At 37.9% G+C, this 20,659-nt stretch overlaps 2 protein-coding genes across 4 annotated transcripts; both read right to left on the bottom strand.

Annotated features, from left to right (window-relative positions):
• Positions 1-3,257: 3,257 nt before the first annotated feature.
• On the bottom strand, positions 3,258-9,467 carry LOC131231400 (MDIS1-interacting receptor like kinase 2-like). Of its 3 annotated transcripts, none has more exons than XM_058227565.1 (3): positions 8,965-9,467; positions 6,757-8,676; positions 3,258-3,927 (listed from the first exon to the last, which is right to left on the bottom strand). In XM_058227565.1, exons 1-3 carry the CDS (start codon positions 9,449-9,451, stop codon positions 3,569-3,571), a joined length of 2,766 nt encoding a protein of 921 aa, XP_058083548.1. In that variant the 5' UTR covers positions 9,452-9,467; the 3' UTR covers positions 3,258-3,568. The 3 variants fall into 3 exon arrangements, with proteins under 3 accessions (XP_058083548.1, XP_058083549.1, XP_058083547.1); XM_058227566.1 differs by having other exon boundaries at positions 6,757-8,553; positions 8,986-9,467; XM_058227564.1 differs by having other exon boundaries at positions 6,757-9,467.
• LOC131230508 (probable leucine-rich repeat receptor-like protein kinase At1g35710) lies at positions 9,452-10,314 on the bottom strand (the record flags this gene model as incomplete). Its single annotated transcript, XM_058226422.1, has 1 exon — positions 9,452-10,314. A coding segment is annotated over exon 1 (834 nt), but the record flags the coding sequence as incomplete, so codon positions are not given.
• Between the last annotated feature and the right edge of the window lie 10,345 nt (positions 10,315-20,659).

The raw sequence follows: 20,659 nt of genomic DNA, 5'->3' as shown, positions 1-20,659 counted from the left end.
CAAAGAGGCATTTAGAGAGCGGCAGCAAGAGGATGATGGGGACACAAGATCATGAGAATAGTAAATCAAGAGATTTCTAATCCACAGCCAGCTGAAGGTGTGGAAGATACAAGTGACAGACAACAGCTGGGTGGTGATTGACGAGAAACAATAATCTCCCAATTGCCTTCTGATGCTCAACCTCCCCAGGGCGCCAGAATGATCATACATAAAAATGGTGATCAAGAGATTTCTGATCTAAAACCGAAGCAAATAAATACAAACTGAAGTAAATAAAGTACTAGCTGAATTGAAATTCTGCACATCAAAGTGGTGAAAAGCTCTTTCAACATAACTCTTTTGAGTTATGTACACTTTCCTGCTTTTTTGCTTCAAATATAGTCATTCGAAGAATATGATTAATGACTCCTAAATTTTTCTTATTCAATTTACGAACTAAACAAGCTTTTACACAACAATATTTTTACTAAGATGTACAACCATAATTTGATTAATACTCAATCATAAGAGAATGAAGTTACTTGTACTATATTGATGAACATAGGCACAATTATCTGTCTCACATTTTGGAAATCTCAAATCAACAATGAATGATTTAAACTACTCGTACTATCCCCTTCGCACCTATTTGAATCCAAAAGCTTTCTTGAAAAATTTTAGGGGACGGTAGGAAATATTTTATGGGAGTTTTTTTTTTCCTATAAAAAAGCTTTCCTGGAAAATGTTTTCCACCATAAGGTGAACTCACAATTAGAGAAAATGTCGTTTTCTTGAAAAATGTTTTCCACCCAAATACTTTCCGAGCACTTAAACAGGCTGTTTTCTTAAGACTAATTCATAGAAGAAGTTTTTTAAAAATTTCCCAATCTTTTCTTTGTTTGTTTTTCTAAGCCCCAAACAAGCCATTAAGATATACCAACTTCATAACTAATAATTTTAATAAAGGACATCTAAAGAAGGAGAAGATGGTTGCAATAAGTCCAATTGAAGTTCTATGGAATGCCTCCTTTAATTTTCTAATGAAAAAATAAAAATAAAAAATTCCACTTTTCCAAAGGTGAGGAAGCTTATCCAATTTATGTAATTTTTGGATATATCCAAGAAACATAAGGCTCTCTTAATGATAGTCACAGTGCTATTAACGTTAGGGTTACATGTAAAGAAAGGCATAGGTTACTCATTATGCCCCTATAGACTGGCATATATTCATAGGAACTTTGCATTGAGCTACAATACCATCATCTTGGTCACGTTTCCAGAGTGTGGATTCGTCGTTCTTTTTTTTCTTCTTTTCTCTTTTAACTAAAGAAGCCACAACTTACCATCTGTTTATCCTTTGGATTTCGGAAAAGCTTCACTTAAATCCCATTTAGCTATTTATCCCTCTTCTTCAATCTATTATAAGAAATCTTATCGAGGGTTACATGTGTCATGTTCCTAACATGCTGAGCAGGTTGTATTTCTTGGCCCTTGTTTGACATATTTGGGAGGGAGAATATAACTGCATTTTCAATTCTATATCTCTTTAAAAGAAAGCTGTTCTTAGACCATATCATTCATGTTTTGAAATCTTTAGTCATTTTTGTTTTCAAGCACTTATTGGTGCCAATTCGACAAGCTCGCTCTTTACTGCTTAGGATATCCCCACATTGCGTAATAGAGCGAGTCTTCTTGTGCTTTAAAACCATGATCAAAGATATCCTGACCCTAGTGGATAATATCATGTGTTAAAATAAATGATATAAGAATTGGGCTCATGTTCTTTCCTCTCTCATCAGGAGCCATCTAAGGAGTTTTCTTAGAGGTTGACATGCATAGGCTAGGAGATAGAAGTCTGGAAATCCTTTTTGTTGGCATCTCTAAATTAAATATTATCTATATTTTAATGCTCTTATTTAAGTTTATTATATTATGTCTACTAGTGCGCAAGGTTTTCGGCCAAAAATAGTAAGTGTCCTATTTGGCTTCACTAAACCATTCCCCTAATTATTCTAAGCTCTTTTCACATTGGGCACAACTACTAAACCCAGACGGAAGAAGAGTAATAATCAAACTAAAACTTACAATTTAAAGAAAAAACTAAATTAAAACAGGCAAACGACCATCGATCAAGGGGTTTTTCGCAATTTCGGGCTGTCTTCTTGTGCTTCAAAACCATGATCAAAGATATCCTGACCTTAGTGGATAATATCATGTGTTAAAATAAATGATATAAGAATTGGGCTCATGTTCTTTCCTCTCTCATCAGGAGCCATCTAAGGAGTTTTCTTAGAGGTTGACATGCATAGGCTAGGAGATAGAAGTCTGGAAATCCTTTTTGTTGGCATCTCTAAATTAAATATTATCTATATTTTAATGCTCTTATTTAAGTTTATAATAAGGTGTGAGATTTCTACTTCAAACTCTTGTTCACGTACAAGGAGTCTTGTTATGGGTGAAAATGACCAAGTAAGATAACTTGCATGAGCAAGAATATGAAGTATAGAAGAGGCAGAGAGCTCGGTCCTCGCTGCCCAGATGACCTGTATGAAGAAGAACACAATGCGCAGAAGAGAAAGTCAGCCCACTCCCTTCATGAGAGAGAACACGAAGCATGGAGATGAGTTGGGTCCATGCTTCCGAGCACAACCTCCACAAACAACTCGAGTCCCAACCATCGGAGGGGACCTCAACCTCGGTTGTCTCGCCATTGTAACCCGCGGATAACCTTTGAATATCAACCTAACCTCGACCGAAGATCACGATCGCAATCAACAATTCTACTCGAACGGTGTGGCAGGACACCAATCAGCCCGACCTCGAGTCAGCCTCAGTCATTGAAGACCAACCATGGACTTCGACCACCTCGCTTGTGAGGTCGGACTCGATCATCAACCCCTAGCCCATCGGAGGCCGACCACTTGGAGATATTGTTGTTGAGGTAAGATCCCCTCGGGATCCTCGCCAAAGATCTCGGGAGGATAAGGATGACGTGTTCGGGAGGAGATTCCTTCTATAATACACACCTACCCAGTAGGGAAGTTACCATCTACATAATTGGCACCAAAATGCTATAAATAAGGGCCTTATCTACGATGAAAGGTACGTACAAAAAACTCTAAGTTCTATTAGACCCAGTGTGCATGTTCTAACTTTGGCATCAGAGAGTACCCTGCGGTAGCCAGGGTCCCCATTGTGGTGTGGTTTTGCAGGTATATGGCGATCTGGAAGGGATGACTTGATTTCTGCATCAACAAGTCTATTAGCTAGTGTGTGTATTTATATATAAGGAAAATAATTATAATTCCTAGAAGGTAGATTTTTTATTTGGCTTGAAACCCTTCAGTTAGAAGATAAACATCACACAAGAAAACATCTTTATTCTTTCCAATATTTTATTACATATAGATTTCGATCACTAATACTAAAATACTACATTTCTATAAACATCGATTCTACACACTGAATTATGTACATATCATAACAAGAAAAACACCTTCTCCATGCTCGATGATTGTCATACAACAAACACAGTAATAATGTTCATGCCACCACATGACCACAAACTTGGTGATTTTCATCCACCCAACTATACCTTCAGATCCATCAGTTGACGTAATGTAACTGCATGGAATGGCTGTAGAGAGAAACAAGGCCCTCTAATAGAAAGCTCTTGAGCCACATGTCGCATGGTTGGCCGAGAGTCTGGATCTAGCCAAATGCATGCAAGAGCCATCGATACCACAAATAAGACTTCTTGTGCAACATCAGCCATCGGATCTGAGAGACGTGGGTCCAACATATCTTTTAGCAGTGTATCTTGTCCACTTGATGATGACAAAGAGGAGATGAGCTCCCCAGGATGACTTCCCATCATGACTTCAAGTGCCACAACGCCAAAGCTATATACGTCGCATTTTTCAGTCACCCTCATTGTATATGCAAGCTCTACAAGAAAGAATATTGCTAGTCATGTTCTTTTCTCTTTGTTAAGCATCAATAGCTAAACTCTTAATCATATATCAAAACTCACCTGGGTTTCTCGAGTTAGGTTTCATATCTTGTAGGTTTTTGTGCTTGCTAACCCTAAGGCATCTCTACAAAGATGTGTTTGGAAGATTTGGGAGGTGAATAAGATGGGCCAGGCTTTCGGATGATCTTCCTAGGAAAGTCGGGATGGTCAACTCACCAGGCATGCCACATATATACATTAAGCGCGTACTATTGGTTTTTTTCTCTCTTGGAACTATCTATTGTTTTCATGTGGTGGTGGCCTGCCCGATAAGCGGACTGGTATAATCATAGTGTCGGGTCATCTGCATGGTTGAGCCGACCTCTATGTACGCCTCAAATGTCCCAAATGCATGAGAAGTTGGCATGTATGAACCAGACTGTAATGGTGCGCATATAGGCATCATTGCAGCTACACATTTCATCAGCATGGTGATATGTGAATTGTTTAACAATATTTAAATGGATTTAGCATAATTACTTGTATCAATATTCTGGATCCAGTAGGAATAACCTTCTAAATATTAGGAAATGCCATTTCAACGGTTTGAATGGCCTAAAAATATAAAATGGATCATTGATAGTTTCAATCATGGTAAGCTACCAAATACGTTTTCTTATCATAGGACTCACCTGTGCATTTGATCCACTTGGATTTTGGGCTTACACCCTAATATAAGATGGGAAAGTGGTGGACGGTTTGGATTTGCAACAAGCATCACGAAAGTGTGCTCCACCGAAATTCAATGGAAAGTGACAACCATTGTCGCCTCGGGTCACATCTCACGACTCATGAGTCTCACTACAAGTGGTTTCTAAAAGCATGGGGCCATCATGATATTTAAGAGAAATCTATGCTGTTTACAAGTTTGGCCATGTTATTTTTACTTAGCTGCCTAAAGATGAGGGAGATCAAGTGCTCGGGTGAGTCACAAAGCAAAAAAAAGAGTGAATTGTTAAAGGCCACTGTCCAACATTTTGCTGTTGTGAGACCCACCTGTGCATTGGATCAACCTCAATTTTGGTCCCACATCCTAAAATTAAATGGCCAAATAGGTAGGGGGTCGAATTTATCACAAGCATCACGAAAGTGGGTCCCACCAAGATTTGATAACAAATCATGTCTTTTCACATGTCTGAACCCGCGTACGTCTGATGGGAGATGGTCATGGTGATCATAGAGCCCAACATGTTGTTTGAGAAAAATCCAAGCTGTCCACCATTTCCCTAGTATGATTTTACAGCTTGGGCCAAAAAAATTATCCGAATCAAAAGCTCAAGTGGGCCACACGGATTGTAAAAGTGCATATTGAACATACACCTTTCAAATTGTCAGGGGCCATAGAAATTTTAGATTATGGACAAAATCAAGTGGTTACATTCAACCCATTGTGAATGACCTTTTGAATAGTTGGAAATGTCATTTTAACAATTTGTATGGACTAAAACCATAATAAATAAATAAATTGACTATTGATAGTTTCAATGATGGTAAGCTAGTGACCACTTCTTTCTATTGTGAGACTCACCTGTGTTCTCAATCTACTTAAATTTTAGACTTACCCCCTAAAATAAGATGCTGAACTGGTGGACGGTTTGGATTTATGACAAGCATCACAAAAGTGGGCCCTACTAAGATTTAACAGATCATGATAACCACTGAAGCCTTGCCTCGGTTTAACATTTCATTGGACTTAGAATTGCCTAACATAGAACACAACACCTTAGAACGTGTTTGCATGATGGGACAGTGATTATGGGTCCCACATGTTCTTTGCAAGAAATCTGAGCCACCCACCATTTCCCTTATATGATTTTAGGGATTGGGCTCTGAAATGATTTAGATGCAAAGCTCAAGTGGGCAAAATGACAAATAAAGGTGTATATTGAACATATGTCATGGGACAAAAGAAATTTTAGATCAGATATAAAAATTCAGTGGTTACATTCATCCCACTAGGAATGACTTTCTGAACGGTAGGAAATATTGTTTCAACAGTTTGGATGGCCTTAAAAAATGAACCATTAATAATTTCAATGGTAATAAACTACCAACCTACTTTTTCCTATAATGGACCTAATTGTGCATCATAACTGCTTGATTTTGGGCCCATGGCTTAAAATGAGACGGAGAAAATAGTGGATCTTTTCCAATCGTGGGAGTTACCTATGCTTTGGATTTGAGACAAGCATGATTCTGGAGTCCACATCATAGTTCAGTGTTAGTATGAAATATCCTAGGATATAATCATTGAGTTTGTTTGAAAAAAGGAGTTAGCAATTTTTTAAATGAGATAATGACCGGTTGATTAGCCATCCTTTAGTTAAAGTCAAATAAGACGGCTTTAGGACCATCTTTTGAAAGGGTACTAGGGTTTTTTGAAAGAGTGTAAAAGTAAGCTCTTTATTTATTTATTTATTTTATTTTTTATTTTTACAATAGATGAAAAGATACACAGGTGTATGTCAAAACCTCTAATTTTTAATTAAATAAATTGAAGGAATGGAATAATATCCCTGGTATGTTTCTTTGCAAGGCCTCTTGCAACCTCGATTAGAGAATCATAGTGGGAAAAAGAGAGCATTTTCAGATACAAATTTTCTCATATTCCAGTTGCCCTGGATTGCCACATTCAGCAACAGTATTCTAACATATGCACAAACTTCAAAATATGTAAGTGCCAAAGAAAGATAGAAAAGCTTAAGAAAATAAAGACCAATTACTAATAAAACTATTAAAGCGTGAAGAATCTACTAGCAACTAACCTGGAGCGATGTATCCGCAAGTGCCTGCGAGTGTAGTCCAATTTGAGGAATCAGGTATCAGCAATCGTGCAGTTCCAAAGTCAGAGACACTAGCCTCAAGTTTTGAATTCAACAAAACATTGTTGCTTGATAGGTCTCGATGGACAATCGGCAGGGTACAATCATGGTGCATGTAAGATAAAGCATGGGCCACACATTTGATAACCTTCACCCTCAGAGTCCAGTCCAACTGTGCAGCTACTTCATCGTTGCTTAGGATGCTTGCCAAGCTTCCCCTTTCCATGTACTCGTAGACTAGAAATGAGCATCCAGCATGGGAACAGAAGCCATAAAGTTTCACAATGTTGCGATGGCGGATTTCCGTTAATGCTTTTATCTCATTCCTAAAACTTCTTTGATCAGATTGATACCCACCTTCGAGTGGGTGAAGTTTCTTCACAGCTACTAATTGGCCTGCTGGTAGATTTGCTTTGTAAACTTTCCCATACCCTCCGGTTCCAATGCAATATTTGTCATCAAAACCCTCTGTCGCCTCCACAATGTCTTCAAATGTGGAAATCCCATCATAATTCCATGTTGAAAATGTATTTCCTCTGCTCCTTTCAAGAACCCCTTTTTCTATTCTTCTTCTTCTTTGATAATAAATGGAAGAAATTATGCCGACGATTGCAAATAAAAGAACCAATACTGAGAAGAGAAGAATAATGAGGATCACAACTTTGTGGCGTTTACTTGCATCACCATGACTTATTGAAGAGGCGTTGCAAGGTTGCAAACCTTGGACTTCACCACACAAGCCTTTGTTTTTTATGAATGCATCTGTCGGAGCCTTCTGAAAGGCTTTGCTGCTAGGAAGAGGACCTTCCAAAACATTGTATGAAAAATCAATGGATTGTAAGCTGACCATCCCATCAAAAGAAGGCGGAATGGAACCTGACAACATGTTGTGAGAGAGGTTCAAAATTTCCAGACTAGCCAATTTCGCGAGTTGTGGAGGTATCTTTCCATTGAGGGAGTTATGACTTAGATCTAGTAAGCCCTGTAGGTATACTAGGTTACCAATCTGAAAAGGAATGCTTCCGTTCAAAACATTTTCACTCAATTTCAGAAAATGGAGTTTGGAGCAATCCCCTAATTGAGGTGGTATTGGACCACTTAGGTGATTCATTGACAGATCCAGAATCTCCAAATTGGATAGGTTTCCAATCTCTTGTGGTAACTGACCAGAAAGCTGGTTATCATTTAAAGTCAAGTTGAACAAAGAAGCCAGCCTCCCAAATTCCTTTGGAATCTCTCCTACTAAATGGTTTGAAGAAAGATCAAGCACTCCTAGCTGCCCTAACTGCCCAAACTGAGGAGGAATTCTACCAGTGATATTGTTCCCGGAGAGTTGTAACTTTGTTAAGTTTTGGCATTCTCCCCAATGTGGTGAGAGTTCACCAAACAACATGTTGTCACTGACATCCATGAATATGAGGTGAGGGTATACACCAAAGGCTTCCGATACATTTGCTGCAAGTTGGTTTCCATTGAGTCGCACTCTCATTAAGCTAGTGCAATTTCTGAAGGTTCTTGGGATCTCACCGGTGAAATGGTTGTTGAAAGCAGTGAAGGCTTTAAGAGATCCACCATGGCATAAATGAGGTAAATGGCCAGAGAAGTTGTTGCCATCCAACTGGAGTTCAGAAAGATTTGTCATGTTTGTCATTTCTTGAGGCAAGGAACCAGATAATTGACAGTCATCAAGGTACAAAACAATAAGCTTGGTCAAGTTCCCTAAAGTGGAAGGGATAGAACCTGTTAGAAGGTTAGTGGACATCTCAAGCTCTTTGAGATTAACCAGATTTCCTATTTCTGGTGGAATTGAACCAGAGAATTGATTTTCGAACAGCTGAAGAACAGTGAGCATGGACAAGTTTCCTAAAGTGGAAGGGATAGAACCTGTTAGAAGGTTACTGTACAAAGGTAGCTCAGCAAGATTCCTTAGATTCCCTAATTCTGTAGGAATTAAACCAGAGAATTGGTTTTCGAACAGCTGAAGAACAGCGAGCATGGACAAGTTTCCTAAAGTGGAAGGGATCGAACCTGTTAGAATGTTAGTGGACAAGTCAAGCTTTTTGAGATTAACCAGATTCCCTATTTCTAGTGGAATTGAACCAGAAATTTGGTTGTCATACAGAAACAAAATTGTAAGGTTGCTCAAATAACCTAAAGCAGGAGGGATCTGACCAGTCAGATTGTTTTGGAACAATGTCAACTCAACCAGAGCTTGTAGATTCCCGATTTGTGAAGGAATGGAGCCAGAGATTTGATTTTGGTCCAGGTACAAGATGGAAAGCTTTGTCAGATTTCCTAAAGTGGAAGGGATGGAACCATCTAAATGGTTGATGGACAAGTCAAGCTCCTTGAGATTAACCAGATTCCCTATTTCTGGTGGAATTGAACCAGTAACTTGGGTTTTGTAGAGATACAAAATTGTAAGGTTGCTCAAATTACCCAAAGCAGGAGGGATCTGACCAGTCAGATTATTTTGGAACAATGTCAACTCAACCAGAGCTTGTAGATTCCCGATTTGTGAAGGAATGGAGCCAGAGATTTGATTTTGGTCCAGGTACAAGATGGAAAGCTTTGTCAGATTTCCTAAAGTGGAAGGGATGGAACCATTTAAATGGTTAATGGACAAGTCAAGCTTCATGAGATTAACCAGATACCCTATTTCAGGAGGGATCTGACCAGTCAAATTGTTTCGGTACAACGTCAACTTGACCAAATTCTTGAGATTCCCTAACTCTCTAGGGATTGTGCCTGAAATTTGATTTCTGGATGAATACAAAATTTTGAGCATGGGCAAATTACCCAAAGCAGGAGGGATCGGACCAGTCAGATTGTTTTGGAACAATGTCAACTCAACCAGAGCTTGTAGATTCCCGATTTGTGAAGGAATGGAGCCAGAGATTTGATTTTGGTCCAGGTACAAGGTGGAAAGCTTTGTCAGATTTCTTAAAGTGGAAGGAATGGAACCATCTAGATGGTTAATGGACAAGTCAAGCTCATTCAAATTCACAAGATTCCCTATTTCCAGAGGTATTGATCCACTAATTTCATTTGCAGACAGATTCAGGGAGGTGAGTTTGTAAAGAGTGTCAAGATGGGCTGGAATGGTTCCTATGAGTGTGTTGTCGCTGAGATCAAGATGAAGGAGGTTTGGAAATGACGGGAAACTCAAGTTATCGAGCTTACCTTCCAAACCCAGACTCGGTAGGCTTATCCTTGTGACACTTCCAAGGATGTTGCATGAGATCCCAGTCCAGTTGCATGGAGAGATTATGTTGGTGGTAGAATTAGCAGAAGGAAGAGACCATGAATGGAGAGCTTGTGATGCTGAGAGGCTGGCTTTCCATTTCATGAGAGCCTCTACTTCTGAGAGTGTGGATGATGGTGCTGCTGTTGCAAATGATATTACTTGGAAAGAAAGAAAGGTTAACAAAATGAGTAGAAAAGCAAAGGGGAGAGATTTGTGTATGGCCATGGTTGCTGTTGCTTATGGTATGCTACAAACTTACGATGGATGGGTATTTATAGGAGAAAGAAGGTTGATGCTATTTTAAATAAAATAAAATAAAATAAAAATCTCGTACACATGCGCGCATGCGATTCAGACGGAAGCGGATTGCCTGTTGCAGACGAGCACGTGAGAAGACTGAGTGGAGATACCTCGTTTCAACACTTGAGGTCTTGGTATCGATCCCTAGTGGGGGTGGCTAACATGGAGTGTGTGTACTGACATGGGCGTGTATTAACAAGCTTACCCCCCAAAAAAAAAAAAAAAAAAGAGGAAAAAAGACGAGCACGTGAGTATCCACATGCACGACCTGGCCTCTGTGGGTCCCATCATCATGTTGGTGTTTCATCCGCACCATCCATATAACACGAGAGAAAATCATACATATTCAATGCTCAAGTGGACCACACCACATAAAACAGTGGGAATTGAATGCACACCGTTGAAATCTTCTTAATTGTGGTCCAGCAGAGATTTGGATCTGCCTAATGTTTGAGCTCATGCACTAAAATGAGTTGAAAAAATAAGTGGATGTTATGGATAAGACACGTATATCATGATGGGTCCAGCTATCTGGCTGGTGTTCGGGTCACTATACAAACCACGTCCGCAGAATTGTTCAAACGACCTGATTTTGGGATTACTGTTTATTTGATACTCTGGCAGGGCATGACGTTTGATATGCAAGCACTTGGATCTAAATTCAGATTTGCTGAACTCCAGTAGATGTCCTCCAATCCGATAGTCAATTAATCAAATAAATGTAATTTCACGTTGCTTTAAGGCATTCGAATAATTTCCAAGTGCCTTCTTACCTTCCATCACAATTTCCAAAACATTGAAGTTTATCTCATATGTATATATAACACCCTTTATAGGGATTTGCTACTGACAGGTTGAGTAGCGGGACTTGCGGCTAAAGTGACATCACCAAGTTCTATGGGCCCCGCCGTGATGTATGTTTTGTATCCACACTGTCCATCCATTTGGAGATATCATTTTAGGGCATGAGACAAAGAATGAATGAAATCTAAATATTAAGTGGACCCCACTATAGAAAAGAGTGGAGAGAGTCACGCACACCATTAAAAGCTTCTAAGGGCCACGAAAGTTTCCGATCTATCTGAAATTTGTTTTCTGCTTTATCTAATGTCTTTTTTTTAAAACCTATGAACAGGTTAGATCTCAAATAAACATCATGGTGGACCTTAGGAAGGTTTCAACGATAGCCATCACTATCTCCACTGTTTTCTGTAGTGGGGTCCACTACAGCTTTGGATCTGACTCATTATTTAGATAACGGCGTACAATGATCTCTCCAAATGGATGGACAGTGTGGATACAACACATCATGGCTAGTTTTGCAACTCAACCTGTCAGTAGCAAATCCGCTTAGCTACTGACAGGTTGAGTACCGAGACTCACTGCTAGTACGGTGATGTCACAGTGCTGTGAGTTTTGTATCCACACCATCCATCCATTTGGAGAGAACATTTTAAGGAATGAGATAAAGAATAACTCAGATTAAAAGCTCCAATCAACCCCGACACAGAAAAGGATAGAGAGAGTGATGCCCACCATTAAAAACTTCTAATGGCTACAAAATTTTTAGATGAAGCTAATATTTGTATTTTTCCTTTTTTTGTAATGTCTTTTTTAACTTATGAACGGGTTGGATCTCAAATAAACATCACGGTGGAACTTAGGAAGAATTTAATGATGGATGTTACTCTTTCCACTGGTTTTCTGCATCTGACTCGTTATGTGACTCGTAACTTAAAATGATTCCTAGAAATGGATGGACGGTGTGTATACAACACATATGTCATGGTCGGACTCACGGAACTTGGTGACGTCACTTCCTAGCAGTCTCGGTAATCAACCTGGCGGTAGTTAATCTGTGTATCACATGGCAGGATGGGCCAATAGTCATGTTCGTGTTTTATCCAGACCATCCATCAGTTTTGCCAACTCATTTGATGACATGATATACATGTGACATCCACTTTGTCCATTAGTTTTGCTTGCTCATGACTTTTCTTATTGTGCAGCTCCTTGAGTTTTGGATCTATCTTGTGGCTGAGCTCATGTCCAAAAGTGGTCTAGAGAAATTGACGCACGGAGTGAATTTTTAATGGACATTGCAGTGAGCTTACAGGCTCTCTGTATGGTTCTGCCTAAGGAGTATATTTTCATGTTCTAAAGAATGTCAATTCCCACGGACCTGCCTGAGGGATCCCTGTATGCTGGGGTATAGGAAAGCCCTGTCCAATGCCAACCTAAGCTATTCGAGACCGAGTTATATCCCCTCCATTTATCCATTGTGCTCTCCTATTTTAGGACTTGATTTAAAAAATCAGGCATGCTCAAATCCCAAATGGGCCACATCAAAAGAAACAATGGTGATTGAGCAAGCACTATCAAAAACTTAGGTCCAAAAAAGTTTTGGATCAGGATGATATTGGTGTTTACCTTCATCTACGTGGGGATCAACTTACAAGTGGGTTGGATGGTATATAAACATTGTGTCGGCCTTTGGAAAGTACAACATGGGCATTTCTATCCTCTATTTCCTGTGTTCTGGCTCAATTGAGTTTTTAATTTCCTGAATTTTTACATCAGACTCTAAAATGGGCTTGCATGATGAATGGAGTGGATATATCATTGACATCACATATATAGCCCCACAAAGCTTAAGGTTAAATGGAATTTCTGTTATAACTGCTTACTAGGAAGCCCTGTGTCCATTATTCCAAGGAGTGAGGCTGAGACTGAATGGTTTTGGACTTAGATTCTACTATTGCAGTCAAGTATCATATATATTTTTTTTCCTTTTCTTGTTTTTCATTTTTATTTTGTTTTAATTTTAATTTTATTTTATTGGGTGTTGTTGGATTTCGTGGAGTTGAGCATCGGATTGGATAACGTTAAGCCAAAATTTTATCTTTAGGGCAAATTTTCGTTTTTATTGGGTGCTCCGATTATTTCAAGGAAGTGGGCCCATGACTGAATGGTTTGATCTTAAATTCTACTATGAAGTTTACTCTTTTGTCGGGGGCATTAAGATTCCAATGAGTGGGGGTGTAGGAATGGATGGGTTTACGCCTATATTATACTTGTTCAAGTTATGTCTCTTTTTTTAGATGCCGCCAAATTCCAAGGAGTGGGCCTGGGACTAGATATAGACATAGATATTTTATTGATTTGTTTATGCTCATCAAGTCAAAATGTATTCAAAGCTTTTTTATTTTGCACAATTTAAGATTAAATGATACCTAAATTAAGGCTAGCAATGGGCCTGCAACTCTCATCAGCCCATGAACCAGCTTGCCAGGCTTGTTTTTAACTTGAGCTCAAGTGTATTTTTTGGGTTGTGCTTCATTTTAGCCAGAAAACAATGCCCGTTAAAGTAAGCAAGTCAGGCTATGGCAAACTCATTCCCATCTCAAACTGTACTTCTAGTATGTACGTAAGTGATAGAAAATTTCAATTCTCAAATCTCATGGAAACTAACAAGTAAATGGGGGTGAAGGAGTGGGCCTAATGATTTTCCGACTGGTTGGACCATGTGTTAGAAATTTCTAAACTGAATTAGTAAATGGGTAAGTATTGGATCATGGGTCCATGGGTTGTGACTCAGATTGGGGTTTTGAATGGTCAGTCTGTTTTGTATCAGGCTACTGACTCCAAACTAGTTCCACCGTTTGCCACTCTACTTGAACTATGGATGTGTTTGTACTTTGAGAGCATGGTGTTTAATTTGCACAACAAGAGGTTGTAGAGATGATTCTTGACACTTGTGTAACATATGTAATCAGGAAGGCCGGTATGAAAATCCATTGGCACAAACAAATGACCGTTAACTCATGCAGTGGGCACAACTCATGAACCAACCAGAGCTTGTTTGCACAGCCCCTGAATGCATGTCCTGTCAATCACCTCTTCAATGTGTGGGGCAGATTGCTTTGGCAGTGTTCATTTAGAGTAGCATTCCTTACATACAATAGTGATCAAGACAGTTCATCTGTAGGGAGTTACTGAATTGATGGATTCACAAAGAACTGAGGCATTGGACGAATATAATATGGCCTCCATATGTTCTATATAACATGAAAATACAGCTAATTGTTCAACGAGAAAGAGTCCAGTCAGTTAATATCCATGCTTGGCAGGATATAAATGACTTATTAAGGATAGGTAGTAGAATTGCTAATATTATGTTCTCAATTAGAGGGAATGACAGTCACTCCCTTGAGATAGACATGGGCTTCATGTGACTCATGCCCACATGGCACACATGTAACAAATCACGGCAATTCATCATGGAATAGGTATTTAATCATTTTTCAATATGAGTTGGACCGTCTCCACTACGCCAAAACAATGAAAAAAGGATGTTCATGGACCGTTGCATGGGCCATCATATTTTGACGTGTCATATTACTTAAAGGACAGTTGAAAATCGTCATTCTTATTGACGAAAAAAGGATAGTCATGGACCGTCATTAAAAAGGACTGCCATGGTCTGTCTTTTATGAGCCTTCAAAGTCTTTTAAAAGAACGGTCATGGACCGTCCTTAAAAAGGACCGCCATGGACCGTCTCTTATGAGCCTTCAAAGGACGGCCATGGACCGTCCTTTAAAAGGACGATCATGGACCGTCCTTAGAAAGGACTGCCATGGACCGTCTCTTATGAGCCTTCAAAGGATGGCCATGGACCGTCCTCAAAAAGGAATGCCATAGACCGTCTCTTATGAGCCTTCAAAGGACGGCCATCGACCGTTCTTTTAAAGGACGGTCATGGGCCGTCCTTAAAAAGGACTGCTATCAACCATCTCTTATGAGCCTTCAAAAGACATTTTCAAATTTGAGACGGTCAATATACACCTGTTACAATACATTTCGTTACGTGTGTTATATAATATATTTCATCATATTCACATTTACATCCATCTAAACCCAAACTACGTAAATCCATCCAAATAAACTACATTCATCCAAACATAAACTACATCTATCCAAACACAAACAATCTTATCCACATTACATTCATCCACGCATAAAATACATATAAGTTTAACATCATAAAAAAAAAAGGAAACAAATCAGCAACAATTTTCTTTTAGGTTTGGGTTTTCAAGTTTAGGTTTAAGTTTAGGTTAGGGAGTTGAGATTAAGAATAGGTGTAGGTTTAGGTTTAAGGATTTGAGAATATATTTTGGTTTTAGGTTTAGATTTTAGGCTTAGGTTTAGGTTATAAGTGCAGGTTATAGGTTTAGGTTTAGGTTAGGTTATAGATTAAAGTTTAGGAAATTCAGAATAGGTTAAGGTTTAGGTTTAGGAAATTGGGTTCGGGTTTAAGTTTGGGTTTTCAAGTTTGGGTTTAGGTTTAGGTTAGGGAGTTGAGATTAGGATTAGGTGTAGGTTTATGTTTAGGGATTTGAGAATACATTTAGGTTTTAGGTTTAGGTTTAGGTTATAAGTTATAGGTTTAGGTTTAGGTTAAGGTTTAGGTTTAGGTTTAGGTTATAAGCTATAGGTTTAGGGAATTGAGAATAGGTTAATGTTTAGGTTTAGGAAATCGAGTTCGGGTTCGGGATCGGGTTTAGGTTTGGGTTTTCAAGTTCAGGTTTAGGTTTAGGATATGGAGTTGAGATTAGGATTAGGTGTAGGTTTAGGTTTAGAGATTTGAGAATACATTTAGGTTTTAGGTTTAGGTTTAGGTTATAAGTAATAGGTTTAGGTTTGGGTTTAGGTTATAAGCTATAGGTTTAGGGAATTGAAAATAGGTTAAGGTTTAGGTTTAGAAAATCGGGTTCGGGTTCGGGATCGGGTTTAGGTTTGGGTTTTCAAGTTTAGGTTTAGGTTTAGGTTAGGGAGTTGAGATTAGGATTAGGTGTAGGTTTAGGTTTAGGGATTTGGGAATACATTTAGGTTTTAGGTTTAGGTTTAGGTTATAGGTTATAGGTTTAGGTTTAGGTTTAGGTTAGGGTTTAGGTTTAGGTTTAGGTTATAAGCTATAGGTTTAGAGAATTGAGAATAGGTTAATGTTTAGGTTTAAGAAATCAGGTTCGGGTTCGGGATCGGGTTTAGGTTTAAGTTTTCAAGTTTAGGTTTAGGTTTAGGTTAAGGAATTGAGATTAGGATTAAGTGTAGGTTTAAGTTTAAGGATTTGAGAATACATTTAGGTTTTAGGTTTAGGTTTAGGTTATAGGTTATAGGTTTAGGTTTAAGTTTAGGTTAGGTTTAGGTTTAGGTTAGAAGCTATATGTTTAGGGAATTGAGAATAGGTTAAGGTTTAGGTTTAGGAAATCGGGTTCGAGTTCGGGATCGGGTTTAGGTTTGGGTTTTCAAGTTTAGGTTTAGGTTTAGGTTTAGGTTTAGGTTAGGGAGTTGAGATTAGGATTAGGTGTAGGTTTAGGTTTAGGGATTTGAGAATACATTTAGGTTTTAGGTTTAGGTTTAGGTTATAGGTTATAGGTTAAGGTTTTGGTTATAGGTTTAGGTTAAGGTTAGGTTATAGGTTATAAGTTTAGGTTATAGGTTATAGGTCCTAGGTTTTGGTTTAGATTAAGGTTATAGGTTTAGGTTTAGGTTAAGGTTTGGGTTTAGGTTAAGGTTTAGGTTAAGGTTATAGGTTATAGCTTTAGGAAATTGAGAATAGGTTAAGGTTTAGGTTTAGGAAATTGGGTTCGGGTTCAGGATCGGGTTTAGGTTTGGGTTTCCAAGTTTAGGTTTAGGTTAAGGAGTTAAGATTAAGATTAGGTGTAGGTTTAGGTTTAGGGATTTGAGAATACATTTAGGTTTTAGGTTTAGGTTTAGGTTATAGGTTATAGGTTTAGGTTTAGGTTTAGGTTTAGGGAATTGAGAATAGGTTAATGTTTAGGTTTAGGAAATCGGGTTCGAGTTCGGGATCGGGTTTAGGTTTGGGTTTTCAAGTTTAGGTTTAGGTTAGGGAGTTGAGATTAGGATTAGGTGTAGGTTTAGGTTTAGGGATTTGAGAATACATTTAGGTTTAGGTTTAGGTTTTAGGTTATAGGTTAAGGTTTAGGTTTTAGGTTTAGGTTAAGGTTAGGTTATAGGTTATAAGTTTAGGTTATAGGTTATAGGTCCTAGGTTTTAGGTTTAGGTTAAGGTTAGGTTATAGGTTATAAGTTTAGGTTATAGGTTATAGGTCCTAGGTTTTGGTTTAGGTTAAGGTTATAATTTTAAGTTTAGGAAATCAGGTTCGGGTTTAGGTTTGGGTTTTCAAGTTTAGGTTTAGGTTTAGGTTAGGGAGTTGAGATTAGGATTAGGTGTAGGTTTAGGTTTAGGGATTTGAGAATACGTTAAGGTTTTAGGTTTTAGGTTTTAGGTTTGGGTTATAGTTTAAGGTTAAGGTTTAGGTTTAGGTTAAGGTTATAGGTTTAGGTTTGGGTTTAGGTTATAGGTTATAGGTTTAGGTTTAGCTTATAGGTTTTGGGATTTGAGAATAGATTTAGGTTAATGTTAGAAGTTTAGGTTAAGGTTATAAGTATAGGTTTTGGTTATAGGTTAAGGTTATAGGTTAAGGTTATAAGTTTAGGTTAAGGTTATAAGTTTAAGTTAAGGTTAAAAGTTAAGGTTTAGGTTTAGGTTATAAGTATAGGTTTTGGGATTTGAGAATAGGTTTAGGTTAAGGTTAGAAGTTTAGGTTAATGTTATAAGTATAGGTTTAGGTTATAAGTTAAGGTTATGAGTTTAGGTTTAGTTTAATGTTGTAGGTTATAGGTTTAGGTTATAAGTTTATGTTAATGTTGTAGGTTATAGGTTTAGGTTTAGGGATTTGAGAATACATTTAGGTTTTAGGTTTAGGTTAAGGTTATAGGTTTAGGTTTAAGTTATAGGTTATTGCTTTAGGGAATTGAGAATAGTTTAAGGTTTCGGTTTAGGAAATCGGGTTCGGGTTCGGGATCGGGTTTAGGTTTGGGTTATAATTTAAGGTTAAGGTTTAGGTTTTGGTTAAGGTTATAGGTTTAGGTTTGGGTTTAGGTTATAGGTTATAGGTTTAGGTTATAGGTTAAAGGTTAAAGGTTTAGGTTTAGGTTATAGGTTTAGGGATTTGAGAATAGGTTTAGGTTATAGGTTATAGGTTATAGGTTTAGGTTTAGGTTTAGGTTTAGGGATTTGAGAATAGGTTTAGGTTATAGGTTTAGGTTTAGGTTTAAGTCATAGGTTTAGGTTAAGGCTATATGTTAAGGTTAAGGTTATAGGTTTAGGTTTAGGTTAAGGTTATAGGTTTAGGTTTAGGTTAGGTTATAGGTTTTTGGTTAAGGTTTAGGTTATAGTTTTAGGTTCTAGGATTTGAGAATAGGTTTAGGTTATAAGTATAAGTTTAGGTTAGGTTAAAGGTTAAGGTTTAGGGAATTGAGTTTAGGTTATAGGTTATAGGTTTAGGTTAAGGTTTAGGTTATAGGTTTTGGGATTTGAGAATAGGTTTAGGTTATAAGTATAGGTTTAGGTTAGGTTATAGGTTAAAGTTTAGGGAATTGAGTTTAGGTTGTAGTTATAGGTTTTGGGATTTGAGAATAGGTTTAGGTTATAGGTTAAGGGTGTGGTCCCTGCAAATAAAGATATAAACATGGCCTGCTCCAATTGGCCAGGCCCTTCCAATGTTGTCCATAGGAAATGGACAGCTTCATCATGGTCATAACAGTGGTTCCCACCTTCCAGGGACCCCCGCTCAACATCCGGATAGCTCCGACGCACATCCGGGTCTGCTCCATTAAGTTCGTGCAAATACAGATATAAACACGGCCTATCCAAATGGTCAGGCCCCTCCAATGCTGTCCATAAGAAATGCACAGCTTCATCATGGTCATAATAGCTGTTCCCACCTTCCAAGGACCCCCACTCATCCGGATAGTTCCGACGCATATCCGGGTCTACTCCATTAATTTCGAGCAAATACATAAACATGGCCTGTCCAAATGGCCAAGCCCCTCCAATGATGTTCATAGGAAATTGACAGCTTCATCATGGTCATAACAGCGGTTCTCACCTTCTAAGGACCCCTGCTCATCCGGATAGCTCCGACACACATCCATGCATGCATACATCTAGTGTTCCATCCATGCATGCATACATACATACATACATATACACACACATAAATCCATCCATGTATGTATGCATGCATACACACACATGCATAATCTGTCCATCCAGGCATGCATGCATACGTTTCATCCATCCATGCGTGCATGCATACATATACACACATACATACATGTGTTTTATCATAAAACCATGCATGATGCATCCATACAAAAAAAATCAAATGGAAATTTTTTTTATATAAACAGATTTTTTTAAATATTATTATTAACAAAAACTGATTTCCCACTAACAAATGCAACCTATTGATCATAATCATAGACCATAAATAAGAAAATATTGAAATAAAACAGATATCTAAAAAAAAAAAGGTTGCAATTATTCTTATTCTTATTAAACAGATTTTTTAGAAAAAAATACAAATAATTAAAATTTTTCAAAAAATTGAGAGATGAACATGCTTCATCATCATATTAAAAAAGTGGGACCCCAAATACTTACTTTAGAAAAGAAATTTTCCCCTATTTCCAATAAGTTTCAGCTCTAGTTCCTCGTATATGATACTCGGATCCAAAATGAGCAGGATTCAAATCTGAATTCACTAATCATGTTTGGATTCGAGTATGCTAAGCCCAATGCAAAGCTGACCCATTGACAACCCTAGGTATGACGGGTAGAATATGTAAGATGCTTGGTATATAATATATTATGCTCGCTTGCATGTGCAATTTCTAAAATTTTGATGAAATACTACAAGCTGAAAGTAACTGCTATTTGGAAGACCAAATGGTTATTTCAAATACATATTTTGTAGCATTTAAGTAGTTGTGATTTGGATGTAGATAAAAGAAGGTACATGGACAATACTGCTTGTTAAACCTACATATACATCTATGGTGTGGCCCACTTGAGCTTTGATCTAACTAATTAATTAGGAATATGATCAAATCCAATCAATCATAACATCTAAACAGAAAGTTATGTGTGGGTGAAATCTGAACATTAAATTGATAACTTCCTGAAATACAAGAAACAATTGACGTTAACTCAGCTAAATCAATATAATGCCTTAAGCCTTGTTGCCATGCTATAATGCTGGATGGTTAGAGTGAAGGTAATCCTAACACTTCCAAGTAGGGAATTACTACCTCCATTTTGAAAAATACAATAATCATTGCCGAAATCTATCAATAAATCCATATTAAGTAAATATAAAACATGGAGTAAAAATAATTCAATGACAAATAGAACCACAAGGCAGCCCA

The sequence above is a fragment of the Magnolia sinica genome, chromosome 17, assembly GCF_029962835.1.
Source record: "Magnolia sinica isolate HGM2019 chromosome 17, MsV1, whole genome shotgun sequence".
Taxonomy (NCBI): Eukaryota; Viridiplantae; Streptophyta; class Magnoliopsida; order Magnoliales; family Magnoliaceae; genus Magnolia; species Magnolia sinica.
This window is presented reverse-complemented; position numbering and strand designations above follow the sequence as displayed.